At 41.1% G+C, this 20,243-nt stretch overlaps 2 protein-coding genes across 6 annotated transcripts in view; one reads left to right on the top strand and one right to left on the bottom strand.

Annotated features, from left to right (window-relative positions):
- The window catches only part of FAM219A (family with sequence similarity 219 member A), a 66,123-nt gene extending 63,901 nt beyond the window's left edge, over positions 1 to 2,222 (bottom strand). Inside the window, exon 1 of one of the 4 annotated variants that reach the window (XM_077147884.1) lies at positions 1,592 to 2,222. In XM_077147884.1, coding sequence (XP_077003999.1) covers positions 1,592 to 1,651 — 60 coding nt within the window. In that variant the 5' untranslated portion in view covers positions 1,652 to 2,222. The remainder of the gene's footprint in view (positions 1 to 1,591) is intronic. The other 3 variants (XM_077147886.1, XM_077147883.1, XM_077147885.1) reach the window with 3 other exon arrangements.
- The window catches only part of DNAI1 (dynein axonemal intermediate chain 1), a 66,949-nt gene continuing 48,789 nt past the window's right edge, over positions 2,084 to 20,243 (top strand). Inside the window, exon 1 of one of the 2 annotated variants that reach the window (XM_077147882.1) lies at positions 2,084 to 2,433. In XM_077147882.1, the coding sequence (XP_077003997.1) occupies positions 2,404 to 2,433 (30 nt within the window). In that variant the 5' untranslated portion in view covers positions 2,084 to 2,403. The remainder of the gene's footprint in view (positions 2,434 to 20,243) is intronic. The other variant, XM_077147881.1, reaches the window with a different exon arrangement.

Genomic DNA, 20,243 nt, shown 5'->3' with positions numbered 1-20,243 from the left:
GATGGAAAGGGAGCCTAGAAAGGAAAGTTTTCTTAGCCTAGCCCAAAGTTCTTCTGTAAACTCATGGCAACAACTTCCCTCCAGTGATGACAATAGGCTAGGAAAGAAGTCCTGCAGCATCTTGCTCCCTAATTTAATATTGCGTACTTCTGTAAAGCTACTCTGTTCTAGCTTCCAGAATTAAGTAGTCACAAAAGAGAGAAAAAATCCAAATATCTGCTGCTTAGTCGTTGCTAATAATTCTCTCTAACATTTCCCAAGAGGGGTGCATAGAAATGGTCATGGGTCCCTGCAAAGGCCCTTTTGGTTGCTGCAATGGGCAGGTTACTTGCCCAGGAAAGTCACAATGCATGTCTGTCAGACAGGAGCCTCCAGACCCAAGGGTAAAACCTGTTCTTTCCCTCCAGGCCTAACACAGAGGGAGGAGGCTTATGGAAGCTCTAGAACTTCAAGACTTGGAGAGCTCTGCTAGGTTCCAGCAGAGCTTGGAGAACACCCACACCTTCAGTTTCCTGCCCGCCCTGCCTCCTTCCAGCTTCTCCTTGGGCTCCAAGGAATAAAGGTGGGAAAGCGAAGAGTGTCCGGGCGTTGCCTCCCCCACCCCATATGAATTGGCTAGGCCTTCGCATCTCCTGCACCGGCGCAGGGCCGAGAAGCCAGTCAGGTAATCTCCAGGGCGGTGGCCAGCGGGCATGGTATCCCCAGGCCTGGCCTCCGTGCGCCCGCTGTCGCCCTCCCTCCTCCATCCTTTCCCAGCCGGCAGCGATGACATCATTCTTCCTAGACTCTGGGACCGCGGACCGGCGGCAAGATCCGCGCCCAGCAAGGAACTCCAAGCACGTAGGCCTAGGAGGTCGAGGACTCTTCCGGGCTGGTGGGCCCAGGCGGCTCCAATGCGGCCCCGCCCCCTCATCCGTCGGTTCCCAGGCGCTCTCATCCGCGCCCCTGATTCTCCATCTCGACACCGCGCACTCTCCTCTCTGGCTCTGGTACCTCAATCCCAGACTGCCTGAGCTCCTCTCTGGAAAGGAACGGAATTCCCGGATCCTGCACAGACCCCCTGTCCGCAATCAGAATCTCGCCCAGGCCCAGCATTCTTATTCATATTCAGCGAACTGGCCGGCAGGCCCCTTCTCCTAATCCCAGTCACTGTTACCCTGACGGCTCCTTCGGCCCCCTCCCCTGTCCTGAGCATCATAGGCAGGCCTCTAGGTCTAAATGCTACCACCACCACCCCCGCCATCACAGCCCCCTAGGCCTGCCGCCGGTGGTGCCCCATCACGGTTTCCTTGCCATCCCCCACTACGGAGCTCCACCAACGGTGTGCACCATTGTGCACCCTGTTCCATCCGACGGTGCTTCCGGTAGCTCTCTTAGCCTGTCTCTGCCGACAGTGCCCTTTGCCTTTACAGGCCCCTTTGCTTTCACAGCGCGTTTTCTCCCACGGTTTTCTGGGCCTGCAAGTCCCCCTCCCCCGGAGATGCTTGCCGTTTTCATGGCTCTTCGCCCCATCGGATGGCGCCCCCTCCGCACCGCCTCCCTCCTTCTCCAGCGGCGCTCATTCCCGGCCCTGGCCTTCCCGCCCCCTCACCAGCGGTTGCATCTCCGAGTGCGCCGTGGGCACTTGGAACCGGTCGATCTCCTCCATCATGGTGCCGGCGAGAAAGCGGGCCGGGGTCCGGGCGCGGCCGGGGACGCCGACGAGACCGCGCGGGGCGGCGGCCCCAGGAACCCGGCGCAGACTAGGCCGCCGAAGATCGGGAGGACGCGCGGACTGTCGGGGCTGACAGGGAGAGCCGACGCGAGGAAGGAGGTTCGTGGGCTGGATGAGGCCGGCGTGGCTCGGTGAGCTTGCCCAGAGCTACCGCGGCCGTGACCCGGCCGAGCCGCAGGTCTCGCCTCGCCTCCTCCTCCGCCGCCGCCTCCTGTCAGCAGCTCAGCCACTGCGGTGACTCGGCAACTCCACTTCCGGGTCCGGGACACCGCCCGGATCCTGCATTATTCATAAAGAGGCGGTGTCTGGGTGCTTCCAGCCCCTCAAGTCGGAATCCCGATGGCGCGCGGCCGTCAGACACACTATTCTGAGGGAGGCGGGGCTTGGTGGAGGGGGAGGATCCCCAAGCGCCCAGCCCCGGCTCCTCCCCCGGGTCGGGAGGGGGCGCCTGAGGTTTTCGGTGCCTCTGCTGCCAGGCGGTTGCTGGGTAACCGCGTCAGGGAGGAGCCGAGGCTATCCTACAAGGGCGCGGGGACCCACAACGGCAGCTGTCCCCAAAGAACCCCTGAAGCTGAGGATTGAAGTAAGAGAGTGTCCGGATTTCCTGTGCGTGGTTGAGATAACGGGAGAACTTCTTTCCTCAGGCCAAGGCGCCCAAAGGATTGAAGCTCTTCCTGGCTTTAGAGAAGATGCCCCAGAAACAGCCTCCACGTAAGCAGGTAACGCACATCAGGATCTGTCTTCTCCTCGTGACCGCTGGTCTTCGCCCCTAGAAACCACTGATCGTATCTCTCCTACTGATCCGTGACCATCCTCTCCCTATTGACCTCTAACCTTCTCTTGCGCTGTGACCCCTGGCTTGTGCTCCCGCTGACCACTGACTTTCTTCTCTTCCCCACTGACCCTTGCCTCCTCTTCCACACTGCCCATGACCCGCTATTTCCTACCTCTTTCTCATTTGTCCTCCCCTCTCTTCTATTCCCTTACTTTCCTCACTCCCCTGACCCCATTCTGACCAGCCCATCCTCCTTACCCACCCACCCCACTTCCACCTGTACATTCCTACATTCTTGTTCCAAAGAAATCATTTGTTCAGCCCTTTGTTTGTGCCCAGTGCTTAGGCTAGTTGGAGACACAGACCTTGCCCTTTGGGGCTCCTCAGAGAGAGTTAAAGAGAACTGTACAGGGGACACAGAATAAACCCGAGTTTGGTGCAAATTTTCTATGCTGGAAGACTTGTGAGGAGAGAGAGAGAGGTTAGGTAAAGAGGAAGAGGAGAGAGACACATTTTCCATCATGGCTCTCCACTTCACATACCGCACACCCCAAACACTGGCCCCCAACTATTTCATGTATCTTACTTCCTTGTGCCTCCTGGTCTAACACTGTGACTTATTCAGCCATGTGAACATTGTTGCCTTCCTGCCACCTGGGCAAATACCATCCTTTCTCACAGGAAACAAGAGTCCCCTCTCTTACCTAGCCAGAACAAAGTTCTGCTTTCCAACGTACCATCGCTCTGGAAGGTGAGGTAGTCCCAGCTTCTCAAGCAGCACTCTGTCGTCAAGTCACTTTAGGAATCATCTTTCCCAAATTCTTTTTGAATTACCACCTTGGGACTAATATGTCATTTCTGGATCTGTGAAGTAGTACTCCTACTTATTTGCTTTAAATTTACCTCACATAGGCCTATGTATTTTGAGGTTTGGAAACCAAAATTCATGTCCATGCTATTGGTGATTTTATATATTTTGGTCTAGCCTCCTCACATTTGCCTTTGCTCTCTGTTTCTTTGACCTGGCCTCCTGCAGCAGGTAGAACCTTCTTTCTTAGATCTCTGCATCCATGGGAAAGCTGCTATTCTTGTGTGGCCATGCCCTAGTTTTATGTTGGGGTTGAGCTATGTTTTAAAGCTCATGTGCTGTGCTCAGGCCTACTGACTCTTAATTTACATGTAGTTATATATATATATTTTTTAAATCAACATTATTGTGGTCTGGTTTACACACAATTTTAGTTGTACATGTTGACAAGTTTTAACAAATGTGTATACCAGAATCAAGATATAGGACATTTTCATCGCCCCCCAAAGTTCCCTTGTACCTCATTCCCGTCAGTTCCTTCCTCCCTCCCCCACCTCCTAGCACCAGGTAACCACTTCACTGTAGATTCAATTTGTCTTTTCTAGCATATGCAGTTGGAACAGGCTTGTGAATCGGTTTCCCCAGCCCATCTGGTGAGACATTAGAGAAACATTAAGGGAGTTACTAGAGTCTAGTTGCACAAAGAACAGAGAGAAGTAACAACTGACAGGAAGCAGAGAAACCTAAGACAACTGTCCCTACACATCAGCATTGCCCCTGGAGGGGAGCACTGCTTTAGTAGAGTGTAAAAATATTGGTTTGTGGGGCATTAGAAAAGGCTGGCTTGTGCTGGGTTGTATTCATCATACTCTTATCTCAGTGAATTTGGTTCAGTGCTAAATTGGGCAGGGGATGACTTTAGAGATGTTCTTCAAAACTTAATACAATGGGGGAGTCAGGACATAGACATACAAAGATAAGGGAAAATGGAATCCTTAGGGCTGAGTGGGAGAGAGCCATGTAGGTGAGAGCAACAGAAAGCCTTCAGGGAAGACGAAAGGTCAGGATTGGGTTTGTTAGGGGACAACGATGAGTATAAACTTCATTTGTTCTTCTCACTCCATTGGTCAGGCCCTTCGTGGTTCCCTGTTGATCCCAAGATAAAATTTTAAAAGTCCAACTTGCTTTGGAATTCCTACAAAGGCCCTGTGGGGTCTAGTCTTTGCTACCTACCCTACTTCAGATCTCTTTATTGCTACATGAAAATTCCATCTCAGCACACTGGACTGTCCTTCATTCCTAGAAAGTGACACCCACACTCTCTTCTATAGATCTTTGAAACTGCTACTTTTTCTGCTTTTCTGTCTGCTGTCCTCTGCTTCCTCTCTCCCCCAAATCTTCCCTTCATCTCCATGGGCAGACACTGGGAATCGAACCCAGGTCTCTGGCATTGCAGGTGAGAACTCTGCCTGCTGAGCCACTGTGGCCCACCTAAGTGGGACCTTTTGATGAGATTGTTTCACTTAAGATATGACCCACCTCATTCAGAAATGGGTCTTAATCCTTTTACTCGAGTTTTTATATATGGAATGAATACAGAGAGGGGGAGAGTAAACCATGGAAGCAAGAAGCTGAAAGCAAGGAAACCGAGAAGAAAAGGGAGAGACCAGCAGACACCATGTGCCTTGCCATGTACCAGAGAGGCCAAGGATCGCTGATGGTCGATCTTTGGGAAAAAAGCATCACCTTGATGATGCCTTGATTTGGACATTTTCATTACCTCAAACCTGTAATCTTGTAAGATAATAAATTTCTATTGTTTAAGCTGAACAATTTCATGGTATCTGCTTTAAGCAACCTAGGAAATGAAAACAAGGACCAGGATCCATCCTGAATGAGGTGGATCACACTCTAAAGCAACCTCATCAAAAGATCCTACATATAATGGGTTCACACCCTCAGAAATGGATTAAATTTACGAACATGTCTTTCTGGGATACATACAGCTTCAAACCACCGCACCATCATATTCTCCTGCAAGGAAGTAAGTGTCCTCTCTGGAGTTAGGATAGGGTGATATCCCTGCTAGACTATAAACTCTGTAATGGCAAGGATAATGTCTGACTCATTCATTGTTGATTCCCCTGCACCTAACACAATGCCTGGAATATATTAAATTCTCAGCAAATGAGTTGGAGATGAATTCTGAATGCCCTCAATTGTCTTTTGAAAATTTTGATCAGGGTGTGTTTGAAGGATAAGAAGGGGTGAGCCTGAGATAGAGAGACTAGTGGAGTGACAGCATGGAAACATCATTGAAGAAGCATACTTTGCTGGGTTCATGTTTATATCTGCTTTAGCAATAGGGCTATGAATGATTCATATTTGAACCACAATGTATCATGCTTTAAGAGCTGAGTTGGGAAATAAGAGGTCAAAAGAACTGTTGATGCAAATATTCATTCTCATGCAACATTTATTGAAAACCTATTTTGTGCCAGGTACAGTTCTAGGTATTGGAGATAGAACAATAAAGAAAACAAACAAAAATTCTTCTCTCATGGAGATAAGGTCCAAGAGGTGCATCCTTCTACCCTATCTAATAATCAGATAACCCATGGCATAATAAATTGATCATGATGGAGGGCCATTAATCATAATTTAGTTGGATGTATATTTTTAATAAATAAATAAGTAAAATATATAGTATATCAGTTGACCATAGGTGCCAAGAAGAAAAATAAAGCAGGAAAATGGTCTAGTAAGTATGGGGAGCCAGAAGATTATGATTTAAAAAGGACAGGCAAGGAAGACTCACCGAGGTAACATTTGAGCAAAGATCTGAAGGAAATGAAGGAGTTGGTTATAAGGATATCCAGAAGGAAAGGATTCCATACAAAGGGCATAACAAGTGGAAAATCCCTGAGGTGAAAGCTTGCTAAACCTGTTCTGCAACAGCAAGGAAGTGGGGGGGGAGAATGGCAGGAGTTAAGGTCAGAAAGGTACATCCTTCTACCCTGTAGGGCTAATCAGATAACCCATGGCATATGAAATTGATCATGATGGAGCGCCTTTAATAATAATTTGTAATTAAAATGTATAAATATCAGGCACCATAAACCATGACCAGCTCAAAACATGCCCCAATAACAAAATGTCCTTCCCCCAAATTGCGAGGATTCCAACTGGCTACATACATACATATGCAGGAGGAGATTTGCAAGGTTGTCAAACACTGCCTGCCAGCCAGACTTCTTCATAGAGAACCAAATTAGAGTCTTCTGTGAACTCCTGTTAAAAACTAATTTTAGTTTATGACTAACAAATTTTAGTACCCCTTTATAACTCAGTTGGTTACTATAAAAAATCAAAGTCCAGAATTTTGCATCATTCTCCTGTGAAATCCAAAGAAAAGACTTTCATTTTTGATCATTTTGTGGTCTCTCAAGGGACCCTCTGGAACAATTACTTTGAGAAGTGTTGATCTAGATGAAGGGTGCTGAAGTGGAGGTGAATAGGCAGAAATGAATTCCAGACCAAATGAGAGTCTTGGATGACCCAGAGATTTTGAGTCTAGTGACTGGTCCTGGGGTCATAGAAGAAAGGAGGGGAGGAGATGAGCACCATCTAGGGGAAGGTGATATGTTTCTATATGTACAAAGTAAGATACCCTCACTCCTATTATCCTTCCCCCCAGTGTCATACTTGTACCTTCTTATCTTCCCTCAAACCTTGAGATATGATCCGTCACTTCTTTACCTCCTAAATATCTCTCGAATTAAACAAATTTTCTTTGTTTTCACTGTCATCACCCTAGCCCAGCCTACAATCATCTCTCACCAAATTGCTATAGCTTTGTAATTGGTCTTCCTTCATCCACTCATGCAGTTCCAGTCAGTTTTCTACATTGCATCAACAGTCATCTCTTTTTTTTCCCCCCAAGTAGTTTATACTGGTCAGTAGTTTCTATCTCTCTTTTTCTTAATTAAGAGACTTCATTTTTAGAACAGTTTTAGGTTTACAGAACAATTGAGCTGATAGTACAACAGAGAGTTTCCATATAGCCCCTCTTCCCCACACAGAGTTTTCCCTATTATTAATATCTTGCATTATTATGGTATATTTGTTATACTGATGTACCACTATTAATACATTACTATTAACTAATAATAATATTCTATAGTCCATAGTTTACACTAGGGTTCAAAGAGTGATCTTTTTAAACCATCAATCTGTTTATATCATCCCCTACTCAGAAAGAAGGCTCAAGTAGTTCCCATTGTTCTTAGAATAAGAACCAAATGTTTAAATAACTCTTTAGAGGCCTATATAGGCTGAGGCCTGCCTAATTTTCTAGGCCTTAACTATATCACTCTATCCCCATTATTTTTGTACTTCATTGTGGTGTGCTGTCTCCTCTTCTGAAATATTCTTTTTTTTTTTTTTACATGGGCAGGCACCAAGGATCAAACCCAGGTCTCTGGCATAGCAGGCGAGAACTCTGCCACTGAGCCACTATTGCCTACCCTCTGAAATACTCTTTATGCTGTCCCTCAAACACTCCTAAGAGTACTCCTAAGATTTCAGTCCAAAGATTGCTCCCTACAACTCACCCCAGTGACCCCTGCCCTGTTCTTGAAGGTAGGGTTAAAGTTCCTCTATTATATAGTCTCATTGCTCTGTGTTCCTTTCTTTCATAATATGCATCTCTGTTTGCAAGTATTCACTTATTTGTGTAATTGTTCGAGTGTTTGTCTCTCCCTTTAGGCTATGAGTTCCTTAAGGGCAAGGCTTATGGATGTTTTGCTGACATCTGTATCCTCAGCTCCTAACATACTGGCCATCACTTCAGAAGTGCCAATGAATGATGGTTGAATGAATGATAGAGAGTGGTGGGAGAGGTAATATAGGTTGCTATGAAAACATGGTAGGTGATCCTAATGCTGACTCTGGGTGAATCAAGGAAGATTTGAGGGAGGAACACTAACATTTATGGTTTGGTCAGAGGAAAATGAGTCTAAAATGGAGACTAAGAAAGAGTTACTAGAGAGATAAGAAGACAACAAGGAAAAATAATGCCCCAGAAGCCAAAAGAAGAGTGTGCTCATAGTGAAAGCAAGTGGTTGGTCTTGTCACAGGCTGCTGAGGGGTCGATGGGGATAAGAACTGAGACATAGCCATTAGATTTAATAATTATGAAGTCGTTGGGAACTGTGGTAAGAATAATTTCAGGGATAAAAGGCCAACTGAATTAGACTAAGAGGGCAGTAGAGACCATGAAGACAAAGATTGTTGTTGTTGTTTTTTAAGATGGAAGTGAGACCTGAATATGTTAAATGCTGAGGGGAAAGGCCCTCAATGGAAAGAGAAGTTGAAGATAAAGGAGAGACACAAAATAATGACTAGACCAAAGTCTCTGAGGAGGTGAATTGATCAGTTGTGAACAGGAAGAAGAGCACTTGGTAACAGAAAGAAGAAAGAAGGAAGGGATGGATGCAGATGATGATAAATTAGAGATTTAGTGGCAGGAAGTTGAGAGAATTTTCTCTTCTCTTTCCCTAGTAGTGTTACGGAATTCCTTCTGGAAGTGATAACTAGAAAACAAATTTTGCCAATGGCTGTTCCATTTTGTTATGATTACAGTCATGCTATTTTCGGAGAGTTATGGTCTGAGGTTTGTCATGCACAATTATCAGATTACAAAACAGCTGTGAGCCTTTGAGGCCAGGACTTGGTCTCCTCCTTCCCTTCCTGTGGAACCTAATACATTTTTAGTATTTGGTTCATGCCAGGTACTCGAATAATAACAGCAAAGGGCCCTTTTGCTGATCCTTGGGTTTTGTAGCCTGCAAGCTGATGCTGAAGAGTAATTTTAACTCTCTGGCTCCAGCTGTGAACAAGCCACATGAAATTGCTTTTTGCCAATTAGGAATTTGTATGGCGTGTTCAATCTTTCCGATAGCTGAGCACTGACAGAAGTATATGGAGAAGCAAGCAAAAGACAAGACTGTTAATCAAACTTTGGTATCAGTGCTTCATGTCTCACAGCACTTTGTTCTATCCATGGAGTTCACTGGATTCTGGCTTATGTCCTCTGTTTATCTCCCCTCATAGCTTTGAGAACTTTGGGAATGTGTAACAACCTTTAGCTGCCATCCCAGAACCTGGTACATAGTAGATTCTTAATAGAAACTGAATGAATGGATGATGACTGAATGAATTCATTGATGAGTAAATAAATGAATGAATTAGTTGATGGGTGAATAAATGAATGAATAAATGAATAAATAAATGAATTATGTACTGCAATTCTCTGGTCATTGACTTTTCTAGGATTTTCTGTCTAGGATTATAGGGGGAACTGATCATGCCTCCTTTACCTAACCCAAAGCAGCCTAATTTTCTTAATTCCTGTAGATACCCTACCCCTGGTGTTAAATTTATTTTCCTACCTTTATTTTTACTTCACATCCATTTTCTCATTGGCTTATTTTTTCAATGTGTCACTTATTCAGCCTCAAATCTTGTTTTAGGGCAAATTGAAGTATAAATGGATAAAATAATTTGCCAATCCCTAGACAGCTACGTCGTTTCCTATCTCTGTATCTTTGTTAATGATTTTGTTCCCTCTGCTTGGAATGCGGAGGTCTTCCCTACTCTTCCTGTTCTTTATAAACCTGGAAAACTCTAAGGCAAATATGTTTCAGTTAAGTTCTTTTAGTTGTAAAGAACAGAGGATCTCTCAAGTTGCCGCAAGTAAAAGGGGTGAAAGAAGAGGGATGGTAAGAACTGGGGGTTTGTGGGTGAGTATTACAAATACACAGATAGCCTGGAATTAGAATTGGAAAGCTATTAGTTCTGAGACAGTTATAGGGACCAGCTACTTTTTCCATCTCTCTCATGGCATCTCTACTTTTCTTAGCGACTCTGTTTCACTCTCCATTCTCATTCACCAAACAGCCAGCTTATCATGGTTTTTTTCTCCCTCACATTTAGTGCATTATCTTGCTCACTGGGGCCACTGTAGCCTCTATATACTTCAGAAGAATCTCCACCAATATCTCCAACCAGCTACTAGTTCTTTCTGTAGTCCCAGTTCAAACTCTTGGATACGGAACATGATTGACCCAGCTTATCTGGTCATGCTAGGCTGTGTCAGGGAGGGGTAAGATCTCTAAGCAGCCAAACTAAGAGTGGGGCAGGATGTCTAGAAAGGAAGTATAGTCCTTCCTTGGCTCTTCCAGTGCAAGGTATAAATTGCTTTACTCCAAAGTAACACGACATTGTTTCTGGTTAGTCTCTTTCTTATCAATTGTGCAGGAAGGGGCCTCAGATTTCTTCCAATCCAGTGCCTTGATTCAGAATGATATTTATATTACAAAAGGGTCAGTCATTTACAAAAGGTTTTACCACAGAATTTTTAAAAATAGTGCACTTTGGCAATGACTTTTAAACTAAACACACTTTATATATAACTTTTAAAAACTTTGGTGTAGAAACCTATACTTCTGACCATGTTGGAACAATTGGTACTGGACTTACCCTCCTATAGTTAAGAACTATAAACCTGTTCACAATACATGAATCAACCCTCCTACTGTAAAGAACCATAACTCTGAATGCGATATATAAACAACATAGAACAGTGATTCCTCAGAGAAGGAAAACACCCAATATGAGTAACATATTTACCCCTATTCTGCCTAGGAACAATTTCTTGACAATGGCACAGGGAGAAGAATCCCAGTGAGGTAATCTAGATGTTGGAATTTGCAGACAGTGACTTGAAAGCTGCTATAATAAATATATTTAAGGACTTAAAGTAGTGTCTTAATGGATGGAGAATGTAAACAGAAAAATGGAAACTACAGAAAGTATAATAGTATAATATCTGAAATGAAAAATTCATTGAATGAGCCTAACAGTTGATCCATTGCAATTATCAAATCTGAAGAACAGAGAGAAACAAAACTGAAAAAAGATGAGAGCTTTAGAGACCTGTGGGAATATATCAAATAGTTTAACATATATGCAGCTGGGCTCCCATAAGAAAAAAGAGAAAAGGGTGAAGAAAAAATATTTGAAGAAATAATGGTCAAAAATTCCCTACACTTGGAAAACATTATAGGATTATCATAAATTCAGCAAGCCCGAAAAAGGATAAATACAAAGAAAATCACATATAGTTACCTCATAGTCAAACTATTGAAAAAAGAAAGATAAAAAGAATCTTAAAAGTAGCCAGAGAAAAATGACACTGCATACAGGGGAACAAAGATATAAATGATGGCTGATACGCCATTGAAACAATGAAGGCCAGAAAACAAAGAAAAAATATCTTTAAAGCACTGAAAGAAAATTACTGTCAACTCAGAATTCTATTTCTAGTGAAAATATCCCTCAAAAAGGAGGGTGAAATAAAGACATTTTCAAATAAACTGAAGCTGAGAGAATTTGTCCTTAGCTGACGTTACTACAAGAAATACTAAAGGAAGTTCTTTAGGCTGGAAGAAAATTATACCAGATGTGAAAACTCAATCTAGAGGAAGGACCCAAAAGTACTCAAAATGGTAAATATGTGGATGAAGCTAAAAGACTAGTTTTTGTTTTCCTACTAATTTTCTTAAAACACATATGACCATTTAAAGCAAAAATAATATCATTGTAAGGTGGGCTTTATAATGTATATAGAATAAAATATGTATAAGGTTAAGACGAAAGATAGGGGGTTGTGGTAAGTGGGATTATACTATTGTAAGGCTATTACAATGTAAAATATGACATGTACAAATTTATTCTTAGTAGACTATGGTAAATTTAGTATGCTTATTGTAAATCTTAGAGCAGTCACTAGAAAAATAATACAAAGAAGCATAGTTTAAAAGCCAATAAAGCCAGAACATCAACTAGTTCCATCCCCTTATCGTATATTATTAACAGCCCCTTCCAACATGAAAAAGTTAGAATGGACATAGCCCAAATGCCTCTAAAGAGTAGGAGAAAGATCAAAGGTGATGGTGGAGTTATACGGAGAAGGTGGGGTTTAACAAATAAGTATGAATGCTGAATCATTTTATTACTATTTCTTTTTGTCTTCAGTACCTAAGAGCAGCTAGAAGTAAAAGCCTAAAATTGTAGAATTGTAACCCGTACCAAATTCTGAAACCTATTCTGCAACTAATTGTTGTGATGTACTTTGAAATTTATTGCTTTTTTGTCTATATACTATTTTTCACAAAAAAGAAAAAAAAAGAGGAGTATAACAAAGAAGACAGAATTTAACAAATAAATATGACTGCTGAATCATTATATTGATATTTCTTTTGGTCTCCGGTGTCTTGGAGCAGCTAGAAGGAAAAAAACGAAAAATCATGTAATTGTAATCCATACCAAACTTTAAAATCTGCTCTACAACTACCTGTTAAAATATACTTGGAAATTTATCACTTTTTTCTATATATGTTATATTTCACAATTTAAAAAAAGCATAAAAGAAAAAAGCTACATGGGGAGATAAAGAAAAAACAAAAGCCAAATAAGGAAATAAAAATACCAAAAAAATTCAGTTACCAAAAGAGGAACAGGGGAACAAAAATAGAAGGAGCAAAATAGAAAATAAAGTAATATGGTAAACACATGATAAAACACATTTAATTTCTATTAAAAGAATTTATCAGGCCAAAAAAAGAAAAAAAGACCCAATTATATGCTGCCTACAAGAGATGCAGTTTAAGTGTAAAGACATAGAAAAGTTGAAAATAAAAGGGTGGAAAAGATACACCATGCAAATAGTAAGTATAAGGAAAACTATGTGGCTGTAATGTTATCAGATAAAACAATGCTCAGAGAAAATAAGGACATTCCAAATGACAAAAGGGTCAACTCAAGAGGAAAATATAAAATTATAAATATATATGACCTGCTAGCAGAGCTTGAGGATACATGAATGAAAAAACTGACAGAACTAAAGGGAGAAAGAAAAAATATATAATAGTCAGAGATTTTACACTCCTCTGTCAATAAATGAGAGATATAGATCTCAACAACCTTGTTAATTAACTTGACCTAGTCAACATCTATAGACATAACACCCAAGAACTGAAGAATGAAAATTACACCCAAGAAATGCAGAATGTTCACAAAGATATACGAAATAACTAAGACATAATTAAGTCTCATAAAATTTCAAAAGATTAAAATCTTAGGGAATGTGTTCTCTGACCCCATTGGCGTTAAATTAAACATAAATAACTATCTTTAAAAACCCCAAATATTTAGAAGTAAAAAAGCACACTTCTCAATAACACATGGGAAAAAAAATCACAATGAAAATTGGAAAATATTTTATATTGAATGGTAATGAAAACAAACCCAAAAATTGTAGGGTGCTGCTAAAAGTTTTGCTTAATAGACATATATAGCTTTAAATGCTTATATTAGACAATAATAAAAGTTTAAAATAAATATTCTAAGTTTCAATCTTAAGAAACTAGAACAGGGGTGCATGGGTGGTTCAGTGGTAGAATGCTTGCCTTTCATGCGGGAGACCTGGGTTTGATTCCTGGACCACGAACCCACCCCCAGAAAAAACTAGAACAGGATGAACAAATTAAATCCAAAGTAATTAGAAAGAAAGTAGTGAAGATTTATTTAATTGATTCAGTTTATTTCATGGATCCATTTATTTATTTCAAGAAACAACAGTGAAACTTAACAAAGCTAGAAGTTGGGTCTTTGAAAAGTGTAATAAAATTTATAAACCCTAGCAAGGCTCAGCAAGATATAAAGAAAGCATTATAGCCAATACAAAGAATGAAAAATGAGATATCACCATTAATCTTACAGACATTATAAAGGATAATATGGGAATATTATTTACAACTTTATGCCGGTTGAATTTAAATTATATTCAACAATTTAAATTAATGAGCAAATTTCTTGAAAAACACAATTTACCCTAATTGACACAAGAAGAAATAAAAAATAAGAGAAGCTCCATACTTATTAAAGATACTGAATGCATAATTTAAAATCTCCCCACAAAGAAACTTCAGCCCCAGGTGGTTTCATGGATGAATTGTATCAAATATGGGAGGAATAAATAATGCAAATCTTTCACAAAGCCTTTCAGAGGAGGGAACAAGTCGCAACACATTTTATGATACCACTATAACCCTCATATAAAAGTCAAAGATATTATAAGAAAAGAAAATTACATGTCTATATACATCATGAACATAAATGAAAAAGAAAACTTTAACAAAATATTAAAAAATCTATTCCGGCCATATGTAAAAAGACTAATGTATCAGACCAAGTGGGGTTTATCCCCAGAATGCAAAGTTGGTCAACACTGAAAAATCAAGCAAGACACAAAACAAGTCTTAACAAATTTTAAAAGATTGAAAGCATAAAAGGTTTCTTTTCTGACAACAATGGAACAAAACCAGAAATCAATAATAAAAGGACAGCTATAAAACGCACAAATATGTGGAAATTAAACAGCACATAAAACAAAATATGGGTCAAGGAAAAATATAACAAGAGAATTAAAAAAATTACTTGAGGCAAATTAAAATGAATACTCAACATACAAAAACTTATGGGGTACAGCATAAGCAGTGCTCTGAGGGAAATTTATAGCTAGAAATGCTTATATTAGAAAAGAAGAAAGATCTTAAATCAATAACCTAATTGTACATCTAAAAAACTAGAAAAAGGAATGAAACTTAAACCCAAGCTAGCAGAAGGAAGAAGATGTTAGAGGTTAGAACAGAAATAAATGAAATAGAGAATAGAAAAAAAATTACAGAAAATCAATGAAACTAAGATTGGTTCTTTGAAAAGAACAACAAAATTGACAAACCTTTAACTAGGTTCACTAAGAAAAAAGAAAGAATAATCAAATTACTAAAATCATCACTTATATCATACTTAGTGGTGAAACACTGAAACTTTCCCTCTGAGATCAGAAACAGGATGAGGATGCCCCCTGTCACCGCTGTTATTCAACACCTTACCAGAACAATTGGGCAAAGAAAATAAATCAGAAAGAAAAAGTGAAAACTTTTTCTATTGAATGACTATACTGTAATTTATTTAACTAGGCCCTTGTCGCTGAGCAAATAATGCCATAGTGAGCAATTTTACACATACATCTTGTGTACTTGTGTGTTTCTATAGGAAACATACAAAAAATTGCTGATTAAGGGCTATGTGCATTTTAAATTTTGATACTTATTGTCAAATTACCCTACAAAGAATTTACATTAGTTGGCACTCTTACCAACTATGTATGATAGTGCCTGTTACCCTGCATACCACTGTTTAAAATTTTGAGGTCCTGTTTAGCTAAACTTATTAAGTGTTTTCTGTGTGCTTAGGACACCACACTAGGCTCAGGGATTTGAAATGCATTCATCGTAGCTGGAGAAAGATTGTTGGTGAATTACTGTTCCTTTGGGACTAAGAGCTTTTACCCTTTTAGAAATGGAAACTGCAAGCTGGTGAGGTATTTGGTTTCAATTTAGCTTAATGTGAACCTGTTAGTGAGTTTTAAAATAAGGACCAAGACAACTGAAATGGTAAATGAAGTCTCCTGGGTCCCAGGAAGGAAGATGCAGCGTCTGTGGGTTTGCCTGTTTCGAGGAGCCCCTCTTTCCAGGAAAAAAACCATGTTTCAGCATTGAGCTCTTTGCTGGAGATATGAATTGCTGAAGGCTCTAGTCAGCATCCATAAGGTGGTTGCTTCCTCAAGGCAAGAAACTACCCAGATACTGCATGACTGAGGGTACAGCAGGGTCTATGAATGGGAATATATTGCTTCTAGCCATCGTTTATTGGGCATAAACTCTGGCTAGGCACAGCATTATGCACTTTATGTGCATCAACTCATTTAATCTTCTGTTACAGGCCATGATTTTAAAGATAAGGGTATCTTGCCTAGGATCATAGAGCTAACAGGTAGCAGCGTGAGGACTCAAACCTAGTATGGTTGACTCCAAAGCCCAGACTTGGGATCCGTAACTACATCTACTCACATACTCAATTTATTTAGCATTATATCTTCAAGCCAGGAAAAAGTTTAAGAAATTTTGATCTTCTATTTACACCTAAAATATGCTCAGATAAGACACATGACTTCTACTGCTCAGTGGGTCATGTACCAAAACAGGTCTAAGTACAAATAAATACCCAGTGGGAAGTGGTAACATTAATAATAATAATAATAATCTCTTACATTGACTAGAATTTTTGTTTTCAAAGCACCTTCTTATTGGCCATCTCATTTGACTCGCACAATTCTCAGCATTTTTTGTCTTTAAAATGGACATAGTTATACCCGCTTTGCAGAGAGGCTGTGAGGATTGGGTATAATAACTGTACAGTGCCTAGTAGAGTATTTGGCCTTCAGCAAGTGCTCACTATGCTACATCTGGGGATTGTGATGGTGATCAGCTGGTCTCTGTCTGCCCCCTCCCCTATTCATCCCCTCTGGAAATTGTGCCAGGCTAATGGACTTCAAACATCTGCTCTTGGTGTATCACTATTGAGCTTGAGGATATCTCTTGTCATCTATCTTGGTTTCTCTTAGCTTCTCCACAGCTTTCCCAGACTTCTCTAAGACATAGCCCCACCCTTCTCCCTGATCTTTGGCCTTCTCAAGTGTCTTAGGACAGACTTAGTGGGGGCTGCACTTGATGTCAAGTTATGGCAAGGGATAGGCCTCAGGGCCAGGTCAAGCTAGGAGGGTCATTAGCCTAAAGATCATCCACAAGTGGGCTGAGCCAAGGAAATGATCCAGAATTGTGCTAGAAGAACAGGGTGGCATCTTGAGAAGTCAGGAGGCACATTGATGTGACTTGACACCATGATGGATAGTCTCAAGGAAGAGGGAGCAAGATGTTTGGTGTAAAGCAGTGAAGTCAGGTGATTCAAAAAGAAATCTATGAACATGGAGAAAAAATGGAGGCATTTTATATGACTCCCTTTGTGCCCAGGGTGGGCAGCTACTCTTAGATCAGCCACTCTTAATCTCCCCAAGGCTCAGGGACATATCTGACAACCTGGCATGCAGTCTCAATCTTCTTGCTTACATTGCTCTTTCCTACATAAACTTAGAGAGAATTGTATGTGGTTGAGTGTGGCTGTGGAAGGAATAAAGCAAAAGATGAAGTGGACACCGTTTTAGAGAGCTTGGGCTTCATCTCATGGCTGATAGTGAGCCCTTGAAGACTTTAAATCAGGAAAGTAGAGTAATTAAATTTATATGTTAGAAAGATCATTTATAGATAGTGATTAAGAATTTGTGTTCAAATCCTGGTTACCTACAGGTCAGTTGCTTGATGTATCGATTCTCAGTTTCCTCACCCGCAAAATAGGAATAATGATAACTCTTAACTCATGGGGTGATTATGAGGATTAAATGAGATAATGGACACAATAGCTTAGTAAATGGCCCAGAGTAAAGGCTCAATAATTAAAAATGATGATAGTGATACTATAATTATCAGAGTAGAGAGATAATAAGGGCTTGAACTAAGGGAGTGGAAACCATATTTATCAAAGATATTGAAGAGAATTGTTAGACTTTATATTATATTCTAATGGGAGGGTGAGGAAAAGGCAGGAATTTTTTATCACTCCCAGTTTCCAACCTGGTGACGGAGGAGATAGAGGTGTCCTCGAACAAATGGGAATACTGGAGAAAGTGGCAATTTGGGGTGAAGAAAAAAATCCATAATGAGTTTGTTTTTTGTTTGTTTGTTTCTTTTTTCTATATATTTTTTTTTTTACAAGGTGCTGTCCCAAACCTTTCTAAGGCTATTTTGTGGAGGTTGGTTTTTAGGACATTGAGTTTGAGAACTCTGTCATCAATTTGAACATGAGGTTCTGGGAAGTCTATGCTACCAAATATATTTGAGTCTCTTCATTATAAGGTAGAAGGTGAAGCTGTGGATGCGGATAAGGGTACCCAAGGAGAGCGTGTAGAGTAAGAAATGCAGAGGGTCACTTGAAGGACCCCAGAGTGATTAAATTTATATGTTAGAGAGATCATTTATAGATAGTGATTAAGAATTTGTGTTCAAATTCTGGTTACCTACAGGTCAGTTGCTTGATGTATCAATTCTCAGTTTCCTCACCTGCAAAATAGGAATAATAATAACTCTTAACTCATGGGGTGATTGTAGGATTAGGAACTTAAACTTAGAAGTTTAAGAGGTTAGTGGAGAAAAATGAGCCAGTGAAAGATATTGAGGAAGAGCCATTGGAAAGATCAGAGACATAGGAATGGAAGTGGAGACATTTCAAAAGGAGCAAAGGAGTCTTCAGTGATACGTCCTATAAGAGAACTAAGAAGTGACCACTAGTCAGCTGAGATGTCACCAGTGACAGTGTACTCCATCCAAGTGATAGTCTCTGTACTAGTAGTTCAAGGATGACCAAGACCCAGTAGGCTCAATTCCCGCCTCAGAGGCTTACACTCAAATACATAATAATGAGAGTAGAAAAATGCTCTATTGTGAAGGAGTTCTGGCTGGACCATCACTTATCCCATTGATTACCAGTGTTCCTTTGGCAGCCATGGTGGTCTGGGTAGGTTTCCTCTTCCTTGCTCCTCTACAGACATCCTCCCTTGGCAAAAGAGGATGATCTACCTGAGAGAAGAGTACCTTCTTTGGTCAAGAATATAAGAATGATAGGCCTCCCTTGCTGGAATCTCCAAGCTACCTCCCATGTGAACTACAGTTATTATGTTTCTTTTCATAATTTTGACCCTGTTTGTGGACCAAAACCCAGAGACAACAGAATATCTATTAGAAGATATATTTGATCCAGATTCACCAGCCAGTGCTTTTGATGGAAGGTGGAGGGGACCCTTGCTCAAAGTAAGAAAGAAGGAGTAGAGGGAATTAGGAGGAAAGGTGATAGTGCATCAAGAGGAGTTAAAGGATGAATAGAGGCTAGTTGGGTAAGGTTTTGTTAAGCAGAGATGGTAGGAGCAACAAGCAAGGGGTAGGAGGGGGCGAGGGGAGTAGGAAAAATGGTGTTTCTGGCAGGAGTGGTAAAAAGCAAAGGTGGGAAAGCACAGACCAGTCTCAGAAACCGTGAGCAGCCTCACTGGGCTGCATCTCAAAGTTTAGCACATGATGGGTAGGAGAAAAGGCTGGAATGGAGACTTGGGGCCAGATGATGAGTTCTGACAGCCAAGGGAGTGAGTCTGGGCTTTCTTCTTCTGTGGTTTGATGACTGCTGGAAGGAACCATCAAAAGCTTTTTTAGAAATTCAGGCTTGTCTGTCTCAGCCTTCTCCTTCTTGAAGACCAAGGGCCCAAAGTGGCAGCCTGACATTCAATCTCCTTTGCCATGGTTGAGAAGTGAGGGCTGTAGCTGATTTCACTGGCCTGTTTCACATTTATTATAGTGTGGCTTTTATAGTGTGTTAATTGAAATATTTCCAACTGCCAAAAACAATTACAGTTAAATTGCCTTGTCAGTTCTTTTATTGCCAGATAAATGTTTTACAGACATATTTATGGGGGGCAGTGGTAACTGGATCTCGTTTTCCATTTAAGGCTGGTGGTTTGGGTTAGGATTGGCCCTTCAGTTCTGTGTTGTGGGCTGGAAAGCTGTTGGACTTTGTGACGCTTCCATCCCGTTACCGTAGGGATCAGAGGCTCTTCAAAGAAAAATACTTTCTGGTTCATGTGGCTTGGCCTCAGAGAAGGGTTCCCATCACTGGAAACCTTGGCAACCTGGCAGAAATCTGATTCCTGCTGCTCACCCTACTAAAGCAATCCCACCCCAAGCTGGGACATGCTTTTTTATCTCCTCAGGAGCCCCTTTCTTCCCCTCCACCATCAAAGTCTTTCCCAAAGACCCTATCATGGAAAAGAACCCATCTAGTCTAATTCCTCCACTTTACATTTGGGAAACCAAGGGCCT

Source organism: Tamandua tetradactyla, chromosome 2, assembly GCF_023851605.1.
Source record: "Tamandua tetradactyla isolate mTamTet1 chromosome 2, mTamTet1.pri, whole genome shotgun sequence".
NCBI lineage: Eukaryota > Metazoa > Chordata > Mammalia > Pilosa > Myrmecophagidae > Tamandua > Tamandua tetradactyla.
This window is presented reverse-complemented; position numbering and strand designations above follow the sequence as displayed.